Here is a 21,121-nt window from a genome sequence, read left to right as displayed (position 1 = left end):
TAACCCAGAGACTGTCTTTATAAGAAAACCTTTTAACCCAACATGAAACCCTTCTATTATTTTTTTTATCACAAGTAAAACTTGATCTCTAAGACCTCTAAATTTTAATGTAGTTTTTGATGAATAATTCATTTAAGAATTTTTAAAGTTTTATGGATGGTTAAATTATCTAAGGTTAAAAAAAAGAAAAGGAAAAAGTGCTCACTTATTAGAGAAAGCATGAATAATTCACTTTAAAAATTATACATCTCTTTTCTAAAATTCTTGGTAAGTGTTTTCTAGCTAGGTGGTTTGATGGAAGAAGAACACTGTCTTGAGTCTTGACTTTCTTTTTTTTTTAGCACTGTCTTAACTAACATACTAAACTAATAATAACAACAACAATAATAATTATAATAATGAAAATAAATTAAAATTCAAAATGAGAGAAATCGTTAAACAAAACGAGGGTTCAAATTGCATTTATTTAAAAACCAATGGGTTGCAAATTTCAAGGGTATTAGTGTCTTTTCACAGGAGCACTAACGTTGTGATTTGACGGTGGACCAAAAGTGAAATAAAAGTGACGTCACAGGGCCCATATCTTCAAAAATGTCACCACGGGGTTGCAACCTGCGTATGGAGTTCCACCATAGAGACCATATATGCAATTAACTCTAAAGGAGGCATGATCATAGAAGAAATACACAATGATGAAAATGAACAAAAGTTAAAATTATAACTAAAAAATACACAATAGATTGCAAAATACAACACAATGCCGAACAAAGTTTAACACAGTGTGGAGTAATATAACACAATATAAATAAAAAATACACAATGCCAAGGAAAAAAGACACGATCAATGACGAAATAAACAAAAAGCATGTTGATAAACAAAAAAGACACAATGATCTTCTTTCCTCAATATTGTATGTGCGCGCGTGAGTTATTTTTTTAATGAGAAAGATGGAAAAAACATTATTGTTTTTTCACTTTTTCTAATTTTTTAAAACTCGGATTATGATTTTCTTATTAATTTTTTTAAAGGTATTTTTTTCAACCACAAATCATTCTAATTCTTCTAATTTCTTTCCTCTAATAGCCTTACCCATTATATCATTGGTCATCAATTAATTATTAAGGTTACTAAAAATCAACTTAATATTACTAACAATAATACACACAATAAATCTTTGTCGTCCCAAAAACAAAAATACATATAATAAATTAATAAATACGTATTTATTACTTTAAAGAAAACCAGCTATCTAGCCCACAACACTCTTGATCAAATATCAATTGGTATGTAGTTGGGAGATGTAAGATGTTGAATATTATTATTATTATTATACTTACACATCTCCTCTTAATTACTCTTCTACCCGTAAATTCATGCACTCACACCTTTTATATACCATCTCTTTCATTATTTCATCCTCACATTCATCAATCCACTCCTAACTCTTCAACAATGGACCTCTCTCCATACTACCATCTTATCTTTGCAGTTATCACGTTAGCCTTGTCCGCAGCCATGTTTTTGCTAAGTTATACACCTAAATCCAAGCGCGTAAACCTCCCGCCTGGACCGCCCGGCTGGCCGGTCGTAGGCAACTTGTTTCAAGTCGCCGGCTCAGGCAAGCCGTTCTTTCAGTACGTTAGAGATACGTTGCCCACGTACGGACCGATTTTTACGCTCCGAATGGGCGCACGGACGATGATTATTTTGTCCAGTGCGGACTTGGTGCATGAGGCGTTGATTGAAAAGGGTACGGTTTTTGCGACCCGACCCGCGGAAAACCCGACCCGGACGATTTTTAGTTGTAATAAGTTTACGGTTAATGCGGCTATGTATGGTCCGGTGTGGCGGTCGTTGAGAAGGAATATGGTGCAGAATGGGTTGAGTGCGGGTAAGTTACGCACTTTTAAGCGGGTTCGGGTTATGGCGATGGATAAGTTTGTCGAGCGGTTGAAGGCGGAAGCCGCGGCGAATGGGGGTGCGGTTTGGGTGCTGAAGAACGCGCGGTTCGCGGTGTTTTGTATACTTTTATCGATGTGTTTCGGTGTTGAGATGGATGAGAAAACGATCGAGGTGATGGATGAGATGATGAAGACGGTTTTGATTACTTTGGATCCGCGGATTGATGACTATTTGCCATTGTTGCGGCCGTTTTTCTCGAAGCAAAGGAAGCGGGCGTTGGAGGTGCGGAAACGCCAGATCGCGACGTTGGTCCCGTTTATCGAGAAGCGGAGAGCGGCCGTGAAGAATCCGGGTTCGGATCCCACGGCCGCGGAGTTTTCGTACCTTGACACGTTGTTTGACTTGACGGTCGAGGGGCGGAAACATCCGCCGACGAATCCCGAGATCGTCACGTTGTGTTCGGAGTTTCTCAACGGCGGGACGGATACTACGGGAACGGCTATCGAGTGGGCTGTCGCGCGGTTTATCGAGAACCCGAGCATCCAATTGAAGTTATTCGACGAGATCAAAGTGACCGTCGGGGAAAATAAAGTCGGGGAGAAGGATCTGGAAAACATGCCGTACCTAAACGCAGTCGTAAAGGAGTTATTACGAAAACACCCGCCTACGTATTTTTCGTTAACCCATTCGGTTACCGAACCGGTAAAGTTAGGTGGGTATGACATACCCATGGGTACGAATGTTGAAATTTTCCTACCCGCTATAGCGGAGGACCCGAAACTATGGTCAAACCCGACTAAATTTGACCCGGATCGGTTTTTAAGTGGTGGGGAGGATGCTGACATAACCGGGGTGACCGGGATTAAAATGATGCCTTTTGGGGTGGGACGAAGGATTTGTCCGGGTTTGGGCATGGCGACGGTTCATGTGAATTTGATGATCGCGCGAATGGTTCAAGAATTCGAATGGAGCGCGTACCCGAAAGATACAAAGGTGGATTTTAGTGAGAAATTGGAGTTCACCGTGGTGATGAAGAACAGCCTTAGAGCTATGATTAAACCAAGGGTTTGAAGGTGAATTTAGTAACTATTTAGTAACTAAGTAATAATTGTTATGAATCCACCGACGAATTGTGCAAGTTGTATGACACATTTTTCACAATTGTCTAAATTATGGTCACATGAACACTCCAAGTAAAGATATAATAATTTGAGTTTGTCGGCAATTTCACATTTACGTAGTATAAATAATACTACAATGTAAATGAAATATCATCCCTAGTACACATTCTCATCTTTTCCTTTTATCCTCTTGTTTCTTTGTTCAAAAATTACTTCAATAATATTGTTGTAATTAAGGCTAATATTATAACACGTTATCAGCACGAGCCGCTTATATCATAACCAAGAAAGGTAATAGACACAAAGGTATCTACATAAGCATCATAAACACTTCTTTAATTATGTACATTAGATATATATCTATGCATATACATATACTGACTAATATAATGAGTAATAGCAATAATGTGTATAAACATTGTTATTAAAATTTGATAACTATTTTAGAAGTTAGATTTATTTACACTAACAATTCTATTCTTATTATTGTGCATACTAATTATATATATTTTATAAAATAAACTGTATTTAATATCTTATTTATTATCTTACTTTAAAATAATTAATATTATATATTATATATATACACACACACAAACGGTAATGTTACCGTTATAAACGGTAATATAACCGTTGTAAAAAGTTATAAATTTTCACTATAAATAACCAATCATTAACCCCATTTCATTCACAACAAACATTATTCTTATTAAATTTATCCAAGATAAAATTCTCAAAATGATTCACCCGGTTTTAATGTTGGTTACTATAATGCTTATACTACTTCTCATTCTAATTTTTAATCTCCCATCTGAAGATTTCGGCATTTTCTTTTTCTTTTATATGATTATAGCTCTACCAATGTATTGTATCTCATTGTTGATTGATATATATGGATTCTAATATTTATCTTATTATTTGCTCTATTATGTTTAGCAACAAAATGTCAAATATAGCAAAACTCGAATTCCCTGCACTCAACATTTCTGGAGAAAATTATATGTCTTGGACAGCAAATGTCAAAAGACATTTAAAATCTATGGATGTGTTAGACACAATCCAAGAACACAATGATTGCTCTGACCAGGATAAAGCAAGAGCTGATGTTTTCATCCATAAACATATTGATGAATTACTACAGCATGAGTATTTTAATTATGATAACCCATATATGATATGGGAAGATTTGAAAAGCAGATTCGGTCATCTAAAGGAAGTTTTACTTCCTACTTCTAGAGATGAATGGAACAGTCTTAGGTTCCAAGATTTTAAGAGAGTAAATGATTACACCTCTGCTTTATACCGAATTTGTTCAAAGCTAGAATTTTGTGGGTATCCCGTAACAGAGGAAGAAAAGTTAGAGAAAACTTTCTCCACGTTTCATGCATCAAATATAAACTTGCAAACACATTATCGTTTGCAGAATTTTAGGAGATACTCTGATCTAAATGCATTACTCCTTGTAGCAGAGAAAAATAATAAATTATTGATGAAAAATCATCAATCTCGTCCCACGGGTTCATTAGCAATACCAGAAGCACATGTTGCTCACAAAAGTTGTCATAAAAATTCTGATCATAAATGGGAACAAAGTCGAGGACGAGGCCGTGGACGTGGACGTGGTCATTTTTACAAAAGGCATTTTAATGATCGTAAGCATCCATTCAAATGGAACAATAACTCTTACGGTCGTGGTCGTGGCCGTGGTCGTGGTCGTAACCAGAGAGCCAATAATTATCATGTCCCACACAATACCAATTCCAACCACCAAAATAAATGGAATGAAGCTGGTAGGTCCGAAAACAATGACACTTCATGTTTTAGATGTGGAAGTACAAACCACTGGGCAAAGGCTTGTCGCACAGCTCCACTTCTGTGTGAACTGTACCAAGCCTCTCTAAAAGGAAAAGAGAAAGAAGTGAACCATGTTGATAACTTTAATAATATCAATGCTGAGCTGAGCGTTGAAGACTTTGGGGTGGAACTTTGAAACAAAGTTGCTTGACTACTATAATTAGATGCAATTATTAAGTGTGTTCTCATTATCTTTAATTATGTAGTTTCTCTTTCATGTACTACTTGTGTTTCAATTAAATAAAGTTCTTATTAAAATATCATATGTCTTCGTTATACACTTATTTTTTCTTAATATTTTTCATGATTTAAAATGAAAATCACCGGAGCACAAGATCAAACAAATGAAGAAGATATATGTATAGCGGATAGTGGAGCCACGCATACTATACTTAGATCTAAAAAATATTTTTATAAACTGAAACCAACAAAAGGGATCATCAATACAATATCAGGTCCTACAAACTTGATAGAAGGAGTGGGAAAAGCTAATTTAGCATTACCAAATGGTACAAAGCTCAAAATTGAAAATGCTTTATTTTCCCCAAAATCAACAAGAAATTTGTTGAGTTTTAGAAACATATATCATAATGGATATGATACTCAGTCAAGGACTGTTAGTAATGAAAAATATTTGCATATCATAAGCAAAGATCAAATATTGGAAAAATTGTCAATGCTCAATTCTGGTTTGCATTATACATATATAAATGTGCCTCAAGCACATATGGCAGTCAAAGAAAATTGTTGCGATTCTGGTATCATAAACTTATGGCATGACAGATTAGGCCATCCAGGATCCACAATGATGAAAAGAATCATTGAAAATACACATGGGCATCCACTTAAAGGTCAAAAGATCCACAAAATAGATAAAATACCTCAATGTACATCTTGTTCTCTTGGAAAATTAATTACAAGGCCTTCGCCATTAAAAGTCGATAAAGAAACACCAATGTTTCTTGAAAGAATTCAAGGTGACATATGTGGACCAATTCATCCACCATGTGGACCATTTAGATACTTCATGGTCTTAATAGACGCATCCAGCAGATGGTCTAATATCTCTTTATTATCGACTCGTAATGTTGCTTTTGCAAAATTTCTTGCTCAAATTATCAAATTACGTGCACATTTTCCGGATTATACCATTAAAAGAGTAAGGCTTGATAATGCGGGAGAATTTACATAACATGCTTTTGATGATTATTGCATGTCTGTGGGGATTGTTGTAGAACACCCTGTTGCTCATGTACACACACAAAATGGCTTAGCCGAGTCGTTGATCAAACGCCTACAGCTAATAGCTAGACCATTAATAATGAGGACAAAACTCCCTGTTTCTATTTGGGGTCATGCAATTATGCATGCTGGATCATTAATCCGCGTGAGACCAAGTGCAAATCATAAATACTCTCCCACACAACTTGTTTCTGGAAATGAGCCAAATATCTCTCATTTTAGAATTTTTGGTTGTGCTGTGTATGTTCCTATTGCACCACCACAACGCACAAAAATGGGTCCCCAAAGAAGGTTGAGAATATATGTTGGATATGAAACATCTTCCATCATAAGATACCTTGAACCTTTAACAGGTGATGTATTTACAGCACGTTTTGCTGATTGTCATTTTAACGAGACAATGTTCCCGACATTAGGGGGAGAAATGAAAAAGCAAGAAAGAGATATATCATGGTGTGTGCCATCATTGTTACACCTAGACCCAAGATCAAAACAAAGTGAGACAGAGGTTCAAAAAATAATACATCTACAAGAAATTGCAAATCAGTTACCTGATGCATTTACTGATATAAACAGGGTCACTAAATCTCATATACCAGCTGCTAATGCTCCAGCTCGAGTTGAGATTCCAAGCAAGCAAAACCATAATAATGCCCCTCATGAATCTCAAAAACGTTTAAAACATGGAAGGCCAATCGGTTCAAAGGATAAAAATCCTCGAAAAAGAAAGGGTTATGAGAAGGATACTGACCCTAAGGAAGGAATGATTGACAAAACCTTCCCTCAGGAAAGAATAAATGATATAACATTTCCTCAGGAAGAAATAAATGATTACAATAAAGAATTGTCAATAAACTATGGTAAATCACATATAATGTGGGATCGAGGTGAAATGGAAAATATTGATGATATATTTTCTTATTCTGTGGCAAGCGATATCATGGAAGAAAATGATGACCCTGAACCAAAATCTGTAGATGATTGTAAAAATCGACAAGATTGGAACAAATGGAAAGATGCTATGCAAGCTGAATTAAACTCACTAAACAATCGAAAGGTTTTTGGACCTATTGTCATTACACAAAAGTCAATGAAACCTGTAGGATATAAATGGGTTTTTGTGAGAAAACGAAATGAGAAAAATGAAGTTACAAGATAAAAAGCAAGACTTGTAGCTCAAGGTTTTTCCCAGAGGCCAGGAATTGACTATGAAGAAACGTATTCTCCTGTCATGGATGCTATTACGTTTAGATATTTAATCAGCTTAGCAGTCTCTAAAAATTTAGAGATGCGCCTTATGGATGTTGTCACAGCTTACTTGTATGGATCACTAGATAGTGACATCTATATGAAAATTCCCGAAGGATTTAAACTCCCCGATGCAATAAGCTTAAAGCCTAAGGAAATGTATTCCATCAAATTACAAATATCCTTGTATGGACTGAAACAATCTGGAAGGATGTGGTACAATCGTTTGAGTGATTATTTGATAAGCAAAGGATACACAAATAATCTTATTTGTCCATGTGTCTTCATCAAGAAGACAACATCAGGATATGTGATCATAGTTGTGTATGTTGACGATCTAAATTTAATTGGGACACAAAAAGAAATTAATGACGCAATTGCTCTTTTAAAGAAAGAATTCGAAATGAAAGATTTTGGAAAAACCAAATATTGTCTTGGTTTACAAATTGAGCATATGCATAATGGGATACTTGTGCATCAGTCAACTTATACTGAGAAACTCTTAAAACGTTTCAATATGGACAAAGCAAATCCTTTAAGCACACCGATGGTTGTTAGATCACTCAATGTTGACAATGATCCATTTCGTCCTTGCGAAGATAATGAAGAGATTCTTGGTCCCGAAGTACCATACCTCAGTGCAATTGAAGCACTTATGTATCTTACTAACTGTACAAGACCTGACATTTCTTTTGCAGTTAATTTATTGGCAAGATTCAGTTCATCCCCTACTAAAAGACATTGGAATGGCATTAAACATATTTTTCGGTATTTAAAAGGAACTGTCGATTTAGGTTTATTATCCTAACGATTCAAAAGAAGGGTTAGTTGGTTATGCAGATGCAGGTTATTTATCTGATCCCCATAAAGCAAAATCTCAAACTGGATACGTATTTAAGAATGGAGGAACTGCGATTTCATGGCGTTCTCAGAAACAAACACTCATTGCAACATCTTCAAATCATGCTGAAGTCATTGCATTGCATGAAACTTCAAGAGAATGTGTATGGTTAAGATCTATGTCACGACACATATTGATTTCTTGTGGACTAGAGAAAGATCGAATTCCAACTCCTATCTATGAAGATAATGCAGCTTGTGTCTCGCAAATGAAGGAAGGATATATCAAAAGTGACAGAACAAAGCATATACCACCAAGATACTTTGAGTATACTCGAGACCTTATTAAAGACAATCAGGTTGAAATGAGATATGTCCAGTCCAGCAACAACTCAGCTGATCTTTTCACAAAAGCACTTCCCACAGCAACATTCAGGAAACATGTTCATGATATTGGCATGCGCCATGTACGAAAATGTAACGACCTGCAATTTGAGGGGGAGCTATATACTGCACTCTTTTTCCCTTAGCTAAAGTTTTTTCCCATTGGGTTTTCCTTTAGTAAGGTTTTTAATGAGGCAGTACTTCAAGACCCCGAAGTTTTGAAAAGGTGTCATCCAAGGGGGAGTGTTATGAATCCACCGACGAATTGTGCAAGTTGTATGACACCTTTTTCACAATTGTCTAAATTATGGTCACATGAACACTCAAGTAAAGATATAATAATTTGAGTTTGTCGGCAATTTCACATTTACGTAGTATAAATAATACTACAATGTAAATGAAATATCATCCCTAGTACACATTCTCATCTTTTCCTTTTATCCTCTTGTTTCTTTGTTCAAAAATTACTTCAATAATATTGTTGTAATTAAGGCTAATACTATAACAATAATCCATAAAGCTTGTATTTGTTTCTGTTTTATTTGAGGATCCAAACCCAGTGCAAAGTCAACATATGACATAGGAGTCTTAGGTATTTGTTTGTGTGATATCATATTTTGATTTATGTTTTTGCAACATAGAATTATATAAATTTTCGGATGTTATAAAACAATAAATTTGTTCCGACTGTTTTTCTTATTAGTATGTTTTTAATGTAACATGTTATATTTGTTCTAACAAATTGTTGTCTATATATTTATTTATTTTATAAAAAATTCTAGTCATTTTTTTCCTTTCGTTTTTTGTCATGAAAAATAGACAAATTTAATTATCTTCTTTGATGTAAGCCGTCAACGATTAGTATAAATTCAACTAGAAAAAACAGTTTTCGTTGCGTATTGTTGCTAATCATGTTATACGAAAAAAGAAATATTGACACACATATAGAATTTTTTTTCCTTTTAGTTAAGTAACATTTTTCAAAAACAACTAGGTACAGTCAAAATAAATTTTACCCTATAAAGTTAAATCTGTGATGTGAGACATCATTTATATGGCTAAGGCATCTCATCCACAACCTTTACCGTATTAAATGAACACACATGTTAGTAGTAACTATGCTAACATGTTATCTTGTCATGTAGAAATAATGTGTTGTGTGTGGATTTAAAAATAATAATTTTTTATATTATAAATTATTATCTATGTATCTTGTGCAAGTGGGAGATTGTTGGACTCGGTCTGCCCAAGAAACATATTATAATTGATGTGGCTAGTACGTCATGATCCAAGTCGGGTCATACCCAATAACAAGCTAGACAAGCACCAATTACATTTATATATGATATGATCATAAGTAAATAAATATTGACACTTATGTTATTTGAAAAGGGTTTCTAAATATATATTGTAGTTGTGAAATGAATAAATCATATGGATAATTTATGTTTTGAGAGAGTGCATTCCATAATGTTATTTAAGATGGTTAAATAACAATATATGAATAAAGTTACCTAGCATGTTACCTATATTGTGTTATACTTATAACAAAATGTAATAAGTTTTATAACACAACACATTAATGGAAAGTTATAAAAAATAAAATGATAATAACAACAAAGAAGGAAGCCCCCCCCCCCCCTCTCTTTCTCTCTTATTATTTTATTATTATATTTTCCTTAGTGGGTGTGTGCAATGGAGGTGATTGGGGGACTTGGGTGGTGATTTTGAATGACCATCTTTCCTTACTATTCTCTTTCATTTTGTACAACAGAACACAAGTAACAAAATCTCTCTTCTTTCTCTCCAAAATTCGGCCAAAGCAAGAAGGCAAGAAAGAAGGTGATTTTCAAGTGTTAAAAATCCTAGCTAAAGGTGTGTTGTCGGAGCTTGGGGTATACTAGCTTGAGGAACTTCTCTTTTGGAGTCTTGCCTACTATTTCACCATCTCCTTCATCCTATTTTGGGTTTACTTGAAAGGTAATTTAACATGCATGAACTTATAGTGACATGCATGTGCTTGTAAGAATGTTTTTCGTATTTGGATCCGGTTTTGGGTTTTTCATGTGTAAAATTGCTCACTATAAACTAACAAGATTTAAAACTTTAATCCGCTGCGTTTTTTATAAAATTAGGGTTTTATGACTTTGATAATCTTGTTAAAACCCAACAATGCTATAAATTATTAAATTACATAAGACAAAGAAATAAAAAGAAAAATAGATTAAGACTTTAAGTTTAATCACTTAATGGTTTAAATGCCATTACTTTTATTTATTTGAAATTATGACGTTAAATGCTTACCAACAAAAGGAGGCTCTCTTTAAAGGCCAAAACACCTAAAACCTTTGGCTGACAACTGCAAACAAATATCAACTACTCACATTGAATGAGTGTTTATGAAAAAGGTTAATATAAAACATATATTTTTGGGAAATATTGCACTCACTTTATTCTCTTCTACATGCATCTATTTGTGATAAGAACCTATGTTTCAGTTCATTAATACATTTTATTTACTTTTTTGATATACACTAAGCCAAATTTTATAAAAACGGATTAATTCAAAATATATTTCTCGCTTCAGATATTTAAAAAATACATTAATTCAAAACAAAATGTCCTTACCTCCAGTTTAAGAAGTACAGTGACCTAAACACAAAAAAAGAGAGTCGCTGTTCTAAAAAAAAAATAGCATCATTAACGAACCTAGTGTACAATATTGGGCTGAAGTTATAATCATTCTCAAACTAGACTTGGGCTAACGTCACTCTATAAAACTGGCACAGTGTGGAATAAATTCGAATGTGGAAAGCATACGGGCCTAGCCCCAGGTAAAAAGTAACGGGCTTTGAAATCATAGCATTATGTATCAGGCCTATGTCTGAAGGTAATGTTGAATTGTTGAACACCTACTATTAACAAACCAACTACATGCAACTAGAGGTGTACAAAACCGATTTTAAACCCGAACCGAACCGGTTTGATAAATGGCTAGTCAAAACCGGTTTGGTAAATGGCTGGTTAAAACCGGTTGACTCAAACGGTTCGGTTTATAAGCAAGATAGGCCGGCCTGGTCACATCGGTTTGGTCCGATTTTCAAACCGGTTTAACCGGTTTTCCTCAAACTGGTTCGGTTTTAAAACCAGTTTGGTAGATCTTAAGGGGAGCCGGTCTAGAAACTAGCGGTTTGGGTGAAACCGGTTTTAAACCCAAACCGGTTCGGTTCGGTTTGCCTAAAACCGGTTTTATTGTACACCTCTATATGCAACTATGCAAGAATAGCTCATTTTTCGATACTCACTCGAAACTCGCTCAGTTCATAACGAAGCCAAGCCGAGATGCCCAAGGTTGGCTCGCTTAAAGTAACACCAACTTTAAAAATTTTATAGACCAACTAAAAGATGTGCAATGCATTAAATCCAACTATAATTATCCGAGCAACTTCCCATCTAAAGCTTCTTTTAAGTTCTAACAATCTAACCAAACGAAACCAACTCTAGTTATTTTAAAACCGAGCCTAGTTGACATAGTTTAAAATTTGAGCTGAGATGCCCAAGGTTGGCTCGACATAGTTTAAAACCGAGCCAAATTCTTTTATAGCCGTACGCATACTCTTAAATTATAAATACAACAGAAACATCATTTAGATGCATTTCAGTCAACCAATTTGGATTTCATGTTATAGAGAGACATTACAATAACTACATAAATACTTGTGTGTTTTCTATTTCTCTATATCTAAAATGGTCATGCAACCACTTATCCTACTATCTTTCTATCAAACTTGTCCCTTATGTTATAATAATATTATGATATGGATCATTATAACTACAAAGGTTGGGATATGCCAATACAAAAGGTCTACTTTCTATATATGCATATACCTATAAACAACAATCTACTCATCAAACTCTTGTGATATTTCAATATATACAAATACTAGCAGCACATCAAAGCAAACAAAATCCTAAAACGACAATAATACCCCTGACGTCTTTCACATTTTACCATCACTCAATGCTGCAAACTTTGATCACATCAATGTGATCTTAAACATCCGACGCGCTTTCAACTTGTTTGTTCCCCGGACTTTTTGAGCCAGCAGGCTCGTTCTCATTCGTGTTTGAGCTGTTTAGTCCCACTTCTTGTATGTTGCCAGTTGACCTTGGTTGACCATCAGTAGCTGGGCCCATCCTACGGCTGTCATCGGGTCTTGATGAGAATCTGACGGCTGAACTGAACATGGGTTGCATTGACCACTTTTTGTCAAAACCTTCACGTAACGAGACACGACAAACGGGACATGTGCAGTGCTGCTGCAGCCATATGTCAATACACGACGAATGGAAATAGTGTCCACACGACGGCAGAATACGAAGCGTGTCGTCCGCGTGGTATTCTGAAAGACAAACTATACATCTACATGAACAAAAAAAAGGGGTCAAAAGTCAACGAGTAAAAAAGTCAACACATTGTAGATTGTGTAACTCGTTAAGTTTAGTTGACCAAAACTTCATTAGATGGAATATGTTGGATAATATGCAGTTCATAACTTCTCATTAAAGATAATTAATTACTAGTTTGAAAGATCCTACCAATCATAAGAGGTTTGACTTTTTCAAGTCAAAATATCTACTTAAGTTGTAAGATGGTAACACATCAAATAAAAAACTCAAAATATCTACTTACTGAGCATCCTTTACACATGAAAAAAACGGATCGCTATACTTCTTTGTAGGGAAGCCTGACGCAACAAATGGCTCACCACCGCATATGCCACGCTCCAACTTATGGCATAAAAACAGCAAAAACTCATTAGATAAAAAAGCAAAAAAGAACCAAAGAAAAAACATGAATGAAAACACCAATAATCTAACACAATCATCTTTTTTAGGGATACAGTTGATAGAAAACAAAATTAGATGCCTAGCATGTTAGTCTTATTGATTGGACCCCATATAGTCTTAGATGCCTAGCACGTTCTCATTCATACCTTTACCCAACTCAAGTACCACTTCAAGAATAATCAAATGGCCGGAAATTTTAATTTAAGGTCCCTTTATGTACACTTTTGGCCTCTTTTTTTGCTTTTCTTGTCAGGCCATTCACCTAAAGTTATTGCTTGAAACCACTTGTCACATACCCATATCCACTATACCAAAATAGTTATATACAACTAGAAAGCTACAAATTTTAAAACTGATTTTAGAGACACCTGTACCAAATTTGAGAATTTATTTTAGTAAATAATATCCATGTTTCTATGTAAAATATATATAACGATAAGATCAACGTAAAAACAAAGTAAAGCGAGATTAAAAATTGACACTTTAAATTTGGGAATTTTTAAAAAAAGTAGGAATAAATGATAACTTGATTAAATGTATGGTGAAAAGTTAAAACATATAATCATGTTTTAAAACAAACAAAACAGGTACGGAGATCAAAGAACAGAACAGAACAGAACATAATTACTTACATCAGATCTAGAAGACATACGGAAGGATCTTCTAGAAGATATGTAATGAACACGAGCACATATAAGTCTGGTACACACGAACACGATGAACATAGTACTCACTGTAAATCCGATTACAGTCATCACCAAATTAATCCCAGGTGTCATCATATTTTTTCTCTCCAAAAAAAAAAAAAAAATCTATGTAAATTCTTCTAAAGATTCCTCAAGTGAACCGAAAACTAATCATGTGATGTTTCTCTCTCTAGAACTCATAAACACACTGTGTTTGTCTGTTGTGATGTGTTTATGTTCTTGATATTTCATTGTTTGTCTCATGAACAAACGACGAATCGAGAAGTTGAATGTTTTTAACGTTGGATTGAGATTGTTTGAACAACGCTTGAAGATTTTTTTGATGAGGAAATGGTGGGTTTGTGATGGAGGATTGGATATGAGGTGAAATGGGTGGAAAAAAACATTAGCTCCTAAAAAATATATATAAAAAGCAAGAAATGCAGCTAACGATTAATTGAAGAGATTAGCATTTGTATATTGTTAATATAAAATGTTTTTATAAGGGAGTGATGATTTCACCTCCAACTCTCCAAGTGATAAAGTCAACTATGCAAGTGACCAAGTGTGCATACTTTTAGGGGGTGTTTGTTTTTTCTTCAAAGATCTTCAAGGGAGCTAATGTCTGCAGGCGCGCAGACATTACCCTTGAAGACTGTTTGTTTTTTTTTTTAAAACAGATCTGAAGTTATCTTCTTTCATCTTAAAAGAAAAGCAAGGAAATCTTGCTTAAAACATCTTCACAAAAAAACCCTACTCTTCTCCCTTTGCAGCCACCCTCTCATCCACTGCTCCTACCACCGTCCGCCAACACCACCACCCACCGTACGCCGCCACCACCACCCCCGTACCCCGCCGCCACCGTCCACCACCATCCACCGCCACCACCACCGTCCACCACCCACCATCCATCACCACCACCGTCCACCACCACCACCACCATCCATCACCGCCACCACCACCATCCATCACCCACCACCACCACCATCCATCACCGCCACCACCACCACCATCCATCACCGCCACCACCACCGTCCACCACCCACCATCCATCACCACCACCGTCCACCACCCACCATCCATCACCACCACCGTCCGCCACCACCACCACCATCCATCACCACCACCGTCCACCACCCACCATCCATCACCACCACCGTCCGCCACCACCACCACCATCCATCACCACCACCGTCCACCACCCACCATCCATCACCACCACCATCCATCACCACCACCACCATCCATCACCGCCACCACCACCATCCATCACCCACCACCACCACCATCCATCACCACCACCGTCCACCACCAACCAAAACCATCCATCACCACCACCCATTGTCCACCACCACCATCCACCGCCACTACCCACCGTCCGCCGCCACTACCACCATCCACCACCACCACCTTCCACCACCCACCAAAACCAAATCGGCATGGCAGGCAAAGACTAAAAACTAGATGTAACTTGAATAAATGACTTCTATCTTGTGAGATAAGTTTGACAGTTATGCAGACAGTATCAGCTTATAAAAACAAACAGTCTTATATTTTCAGCTTGCAGATCTTCAGACCACATCTTCAGTTGCAGACATGAAAACAGATGAAATCAGCTTGCAGACAGTTTATGTCTGCAAAAACAAACAGCACCTTACTCACATTAATTATCTTTTCAGATACTACTATTAAAGAATACATTAATTAACATTTTATTCCTTTCTATTCAATTTCATTAGCACTATATGTAGTGGGTGAAGTATTTATGAGGCGTTTTAGGATATGTGACGTCACTTGTCATATAAGTTTTTTTTGGTTAAAAACAGGAAATCATATTTTCATTATTATTTTTATATTAGGAAAAAAAAAACAAAGCAACCAATCACTTTCCACCTCTTTCTATCCTACCGATGATTAGTGGGAAGCGCTTCCCTCTCTAAATCGCTCAGAGGGTCGGTGCTCCCCAGCGTTTAGAGGGGGAAACGCCCCACTACGCACGGTCTATAAAATATTTTAATATCATTTTTCTTTGATGTTCTAAGTTTATATATATATCGATAAATATGTATACATTAAGTTAACGAGATATAGTCTACGCTAGGGATGAGCATTTTCGGTACCGAATCGGGACCAAGTTTTGAGTTTTCGGTGTCGGTACGGTTCGATACGCTACTGGTATTTCTCAATTTTTGCACCAAATACCGGTACCGTAGCGGTACCGAACCAAACATTAGGGTACTGGTACCGGTACCGGTACCGGTACCAAATATTTCCAAATTTAGAGATCGGGATTTTCAAGATTGGTACTGGTCGATACCGTCCCTAGTCTACGCTTCACACGGGTTAAAGTCGCTGTTACTTGTACTTGAACAATCAATCTATATACTTCGAACACTATTTCACCTAAATGATAACTAAATTTCTAAAACCTTCCATGTTTTGATTGAAGTCACTTATTTTATTTTTCTTTGAAAAAAAGACCGTGACTTAAATGAAAGATGTATAAAATTGATTATAATAAGAATTATTTTTTTAGTTTGAGCTAGAGTAGAAGATAATTGTGTAGTAAAAGTTTTACTAAATTATGGCCCACTTTCATTAGTGTTTTTTTAACCAAATGGTATTTTAGCTTAATAGTATTTTAGTGTGTTAATTATTTCAATATAGAGGTCGAGGGGGCGACTCATTGCGAAGTATAAACTGTGTAATAGTATTAAGAGTAGATTAAATGAGTATATGAGCTACTTTTTATGAAAAAACATAATTGAATGAAAAACACCAAATAGTAAGCAGTTAAGTACATTTTTATTTAGATTACTTAGAGCATGTTTTAGGATTGAGTTTAAAAAATGCTTATTGGCTTTTTCAAAATGTCATTTATAAAAAGCCAGAATTTGAGGCTTTTAGAAAAATGTTTTTTTAACTCTTTTAAAAAGCTAAAATAAAAGGATTTTTGTGATTATCAAATACATTTTAACTTATTGGCTTTTTAAAAATACCAATAAGCTAATAATTATTTTTCAAACTCAATCCCAAACATGCTCTTAAATCTTAGAAGTTTTATATTTATAAAAACTTTATAACATAGAATAGTTTAGAAAAAAAAAATGTGAGTACAGCATTGAAAGGTTGTTAATATTTTATCATATAATTTTACTATTATAACTTTGTATCATATTGGTCAAAAAGATTGCCTGCTTACCCTCAATTTTTGTTAACGTAAAATTTACTTTGTTATTCTTATATGCTTTTATTTATTTATCAAAGAATTATAATGTGTTTTCTGTTTTTTAACTTTACCTAAAAACTTATTTGATTTATAGTTCTAACGAAAAAGAAACACGGTTGATACATTGCAAAGGTAAAGCTTTACGGGTCTTAAAAATACAAGAAATTTATATCGAATACAATTGTTGTGCACGTTCTAACCATGGATACGTGTTGAGGAATCTTTTTTATATGTTGATTCTTTTCCATTAAAGTCGATAAAAACATCATTTCATAAACTTGACACGTGAAATAAACAGCTAAAATGAATAAAGGTTAAACTGAATGCTAAGTCCACTTAAATAGAATGGTACTTAAAACGCATACTTTCGGCTTCAACGTGTATAAGAAGGAATGTAAGCTATCACAAAAAGGAAAAATCTTTTAAGGAATTGTTTTGCGGTTAAAGCACGATGCTCTACAATAGACATGCATTTATTTATTATTTATTTATTTTTTTATTTTATTAATATATGATTCACTTCAATATAACAAGGATTCTCATTTTCATCTAAATTGTCAACCTCTTCCATTTTTTTACGTTTAAGTCACTGATATTTTTGTCTTTTTACCTCTTTTTTAACGTTAAGTCACAGATATTTTTGTCTTTTTAATTTCATGAACATGAGAAAAAAGTCATCAACTTTTAAACCAACTCAACCAACATTCATCATCCAACCACCTCGTGCTCTTCTACATTTCCGGTTTCAACCTGAGCCACTGCCAAACTCTGGTTAACGAAACTCCGGCGACACCCAAAGAATGATAGTGGAAATCAACCATCATTTTCTCTACGAAACCATCGGTTGGGAATTTATAGCAATCAGATTATATATTTGATTAAACAAATATTAGCAATTTTTTAATTTATAAAGAATGATAACTATACCATACTTAATATGTTATTTCTAAAAAAGAATAAAACTTTTTCAATATATATTATACTATTTATAAAATCTATAATATATATAAACGAAACCCCTAAAATCCTACGTGTCGCGATGTGATTGCTCCCCTTTTTATGGAACCAGATTGCTTGATTTTTAAATGAAGGTCTCTCATTAATTTAACCCAAATTCATGGGTATGAGTCTTATCAAAACCAGATAATCTTAAACGGGTTATAACATCTCATTAAATTAAAAATTAATCTTACCAATTATTTGATATGAAAATCCTATAAAATATGGATATACTAAAATTTAATATCCAATTTAAAAAGAAAAAAAAATATTATTTATAATTAATAAAAAAATTTATAGTAAAAAACATAAGTGGGTCATGGGTCACCAAATCCAGATAGCTTTTAAATGGGTTATAACATATCATTTATTTATGAAACTCTTTCATCATCAAACCCTAAGTATATTATTAACTTTCTTACAATAAAGAAAATTAAAATTCAAAACATAAATATTAAAAAACTAAAAATGTAAAACAACACTCGTAATACGGGGGATAAAACCTAGATATATATATAAATATATAAAAAGTTTGCTTTACGTAGATTCTGTTAATAATGTTCGCTCCTATCATCAACGAGTTATTATAATATTAAAATAGATATTGTTCATAAACGTATTCTTATTTAAATAAAAAAAATAGATTTGGTTTATACATTATAAAATAAAATAATATACACCTCTATAATAATTATTTTTTTTAAAGCTAAGTATTTTTTATTTGATTGACAATAAGGATAATTTTTCATGAGGAGTGGCAAGGCTTTGAAGTTTTGGAAGAGTCCAAACTACAAAGATGCGGTCTTCTTTTCCTCCATGTTCTATGTTTGATTCGTACCAATTCTTTTTCCCTCAAGTCACTTTCTTCTTTTATTCCTTGATAATTTGTTCATTATCTATTAATTTGATATTTTCCTTATTTTTGGGTTTTCAAATTTGGATGTTAATTTCACTACGAAGGATATAAATCTATGGTGGTGGTTATGATTATATTCGCTATGGTGGGTGTCAAGATTGTATCGTTTTTCATTATATAATCCATACACGTACAATACACGGTTATAATGTAAGGCTACGATCAACACAACCATCGGTATGTGTGTATGTATAGGATAAGTATATATAAGAACTACCATATAATTAGTAAAGATCAATAAAAACCTCATAAGATATTGTGTATTATTGATATTTATATGCGTATGATTAAGATAGTTACAAATAAAATCTAATCAGATTACATCTTGTAACTATGTTAATATATATCAATAAATCCTAATAATATATTATTTCTAATACTCTCCCATAATCGAAGTGAAAGGATATTGAATGCTTAGATAGGAGTGAAAAACTATAAATATGTGGGCGACATATCTATGGCAATAGTGGCGGCGACAATTGACAAGAGATATAACATACGTCAGGACTACGGTGAAAGTAGTTATGACAGAATTGACAAGAGCTATGATTGTTGTGACACAACATCGACATGGAGATATGAGCTACGTCGGCGATGGTAGAAGCTACAACTATGGCGGTACAAGTGACGATGGCATGAAATATAAATAAAACCTAATATGTGTGTGAAGCATGGATAAAAGTGAGAAGAAGAGAAATAAAATCGTCGCACAAACAGCGATAAGAATAATTACGAACCAAAAATATAATCAAATAATATCATTTAACTATCAAATATGACAATAAACTCTAATAATATATTATTTTTAATAATTAGAACTAAAGTATCACTAGTCTTTTACCATTTTGTCAATTAACGGAGAAAGTGAGGAATGGTATGAAGTGAGAGAGAGAGAAGAAGGAACTCTTGCTCATACGTCAATATGATCGAGGGTTAAAATCTATTTCTTTACCTATGACTATTGGTTTAGTGGTATGGTGTCTATCTTTACTAAATGAGATTGTGGGTTTAAATCATTGCAAATGCGAGATAAAGATTAAATTTTGTTGTTAAAAAAACAACAAAACGATTTCTTTAATTTTTTTATTATTTAGTGATTCACGTTTAGGTCCATGTCTATAGACAACTTACATAATTTAGTTATAAACGAAAATTTAGATTTATATTAGAAAATGTTAGTTAAAGATATATTGTAAGAAAAACAAATGGCAATGAAAAGAGATATTTCGTACACCATTTTCATGAGTTGATAAATATCAGTGTGATTATTAGCGAGCTCAAAGAAGTGGATGTCAAAGTCATGGTTGTGTGCCCATGTACTAATCAACATGATGAAAGTGTAGTTTTACCGCAATTTGATACTACTTTTGGTTATCCCTACGTACCAATTGTTTTTACAATCATTTCCTTTTGAAGACTTGGGGGATATTGGGGGACAAAAAGCAATGGATATATATTTTTTATTTTTTATTTTGTAAAATAAAATCTCATAAAAAAAATAATAAACAGCACTAAACCCATAATTAAAAAAATATAAAAGATAATATCTAATAACATTCAAATTGAAATCTCCATATCTTTCTTCGTCTCTAAATTATAAAGTATCATCCTATTCTTTTTTTCTCCATCTCTATATTTATCGTCAACTTTTTAAAAATTTGGAATAGTGAACCTCTATACAGAGTCACTATTCACATATTTTTTATTTTGATATTGTATTGTTTGTAACTTACTCATATGAATGTCTCAAGCACTGAAGAACAAGAAATAAATAACAAAAATGAATATAGACATGTAGAATGAGAAGTGGAAATTAATCAAAATTCAGAGATGAGATCAGTTTGCAGT

The 21,121-nt window shown here is 34.1% G+C and overlaps 2 protein-coding genes across 2 annotated transcripts; one reads left to right on the top strand and one right to left on the bottom strand.

Annotated features, from left to right (window-relative positions):
- Positions 1–1,453: 1,453 nt before the first annotated feature.
- On the top strand, positions 1,454–2,986 carry LOC143542262 (cytochrome P450 77A2-like). The gene has a single exon (XM_077034895.1). The coding sequence runs from the start codon at positions 1,454–1,456 to the stop codon at positions 2,972–2,974; it is 1,521 nt and encodes a 506-aa protein (XP_076891010.1). The 3' UTR covers positions 2,975–2,986.
- A 9,499-nt stretch (positions 2,987–12,485) lies between these two features.
- On the bottom strand, positions 12,486–14,504 carry LOC143542261 (E3 ubiquitin-protein ligase ATL59-like). Its single transcript, XM_077034894.1, has 3 exons — positions 14,076–14,504; positions 13,286–13,383; positions 12,486–13,015 (listed from the first exon to the last, which is right to left on the bottom strand). Exons 1-3 carry the CDS (start codon positions 14,223–14,225, stop codon positions 12,646–12,648), a joined length of 618 nt encoding a protein of 205 aa, XP_076891009.1. The 5' UTR covers positions 14,226–14,504; the 3' UTR covers positions 12,486–12,645.
- Between the last annotated feature and the right edge of the window lie 6,617 nt (positions 14,505–21,121).

The sequence above is a fragment of the Bidens hawaiensis genome, unplaced genomic scaffold, assembly GCF_021521415.1.
Source record: "Bidens hawaiensis isolate Kalapana, Puna unplaced genomic scaffold, B.hawaiensis_p1.1 tig00012813_1, whole genome shotgun sequence".
Lineage (NCBI taxonomy): Eukaryota > Viridiplantae > Streptophyta > Magnoliopsida > Asterales > Asteraceae > Bidens > Bidens hawaiensis.
This window is presented reverse-complemented; position numbering and strand designations above follow the sequence as displayed.

Excerpts from the sequence above, each read along its gene's own strand:
- LOC143542262 (XM_077034895.1), top strand. The coding sequence starts at position 1,454 with ATGGACCTCTCTCCATACTACCATCTTATCTTTGCAGTTATCACGTTA.
- LOC143542261 (XM_077034894.1), bottom strand. The coding sequence starts at position 14,225 with ATGATGACACCTGGGATTAATTTGGTGATGACTGTAATCGGATTTACA. Across the intron at positions 13,384-14,075 it reads GTATGTCTTCTAGATCTGAT|TTGGAGCGTGGCATATGCGG; the intron begins GTAAGTAATTAT and ends TTATGCCATAAG. Across the intron at positions 13,016-13,285 it reads TCATGTGTAAAGGATGCTCA|ATGTATAGTTTGTCTTTCAG; the intron begins GTAAGTAGATAT and ends TTGTTCATGTAG.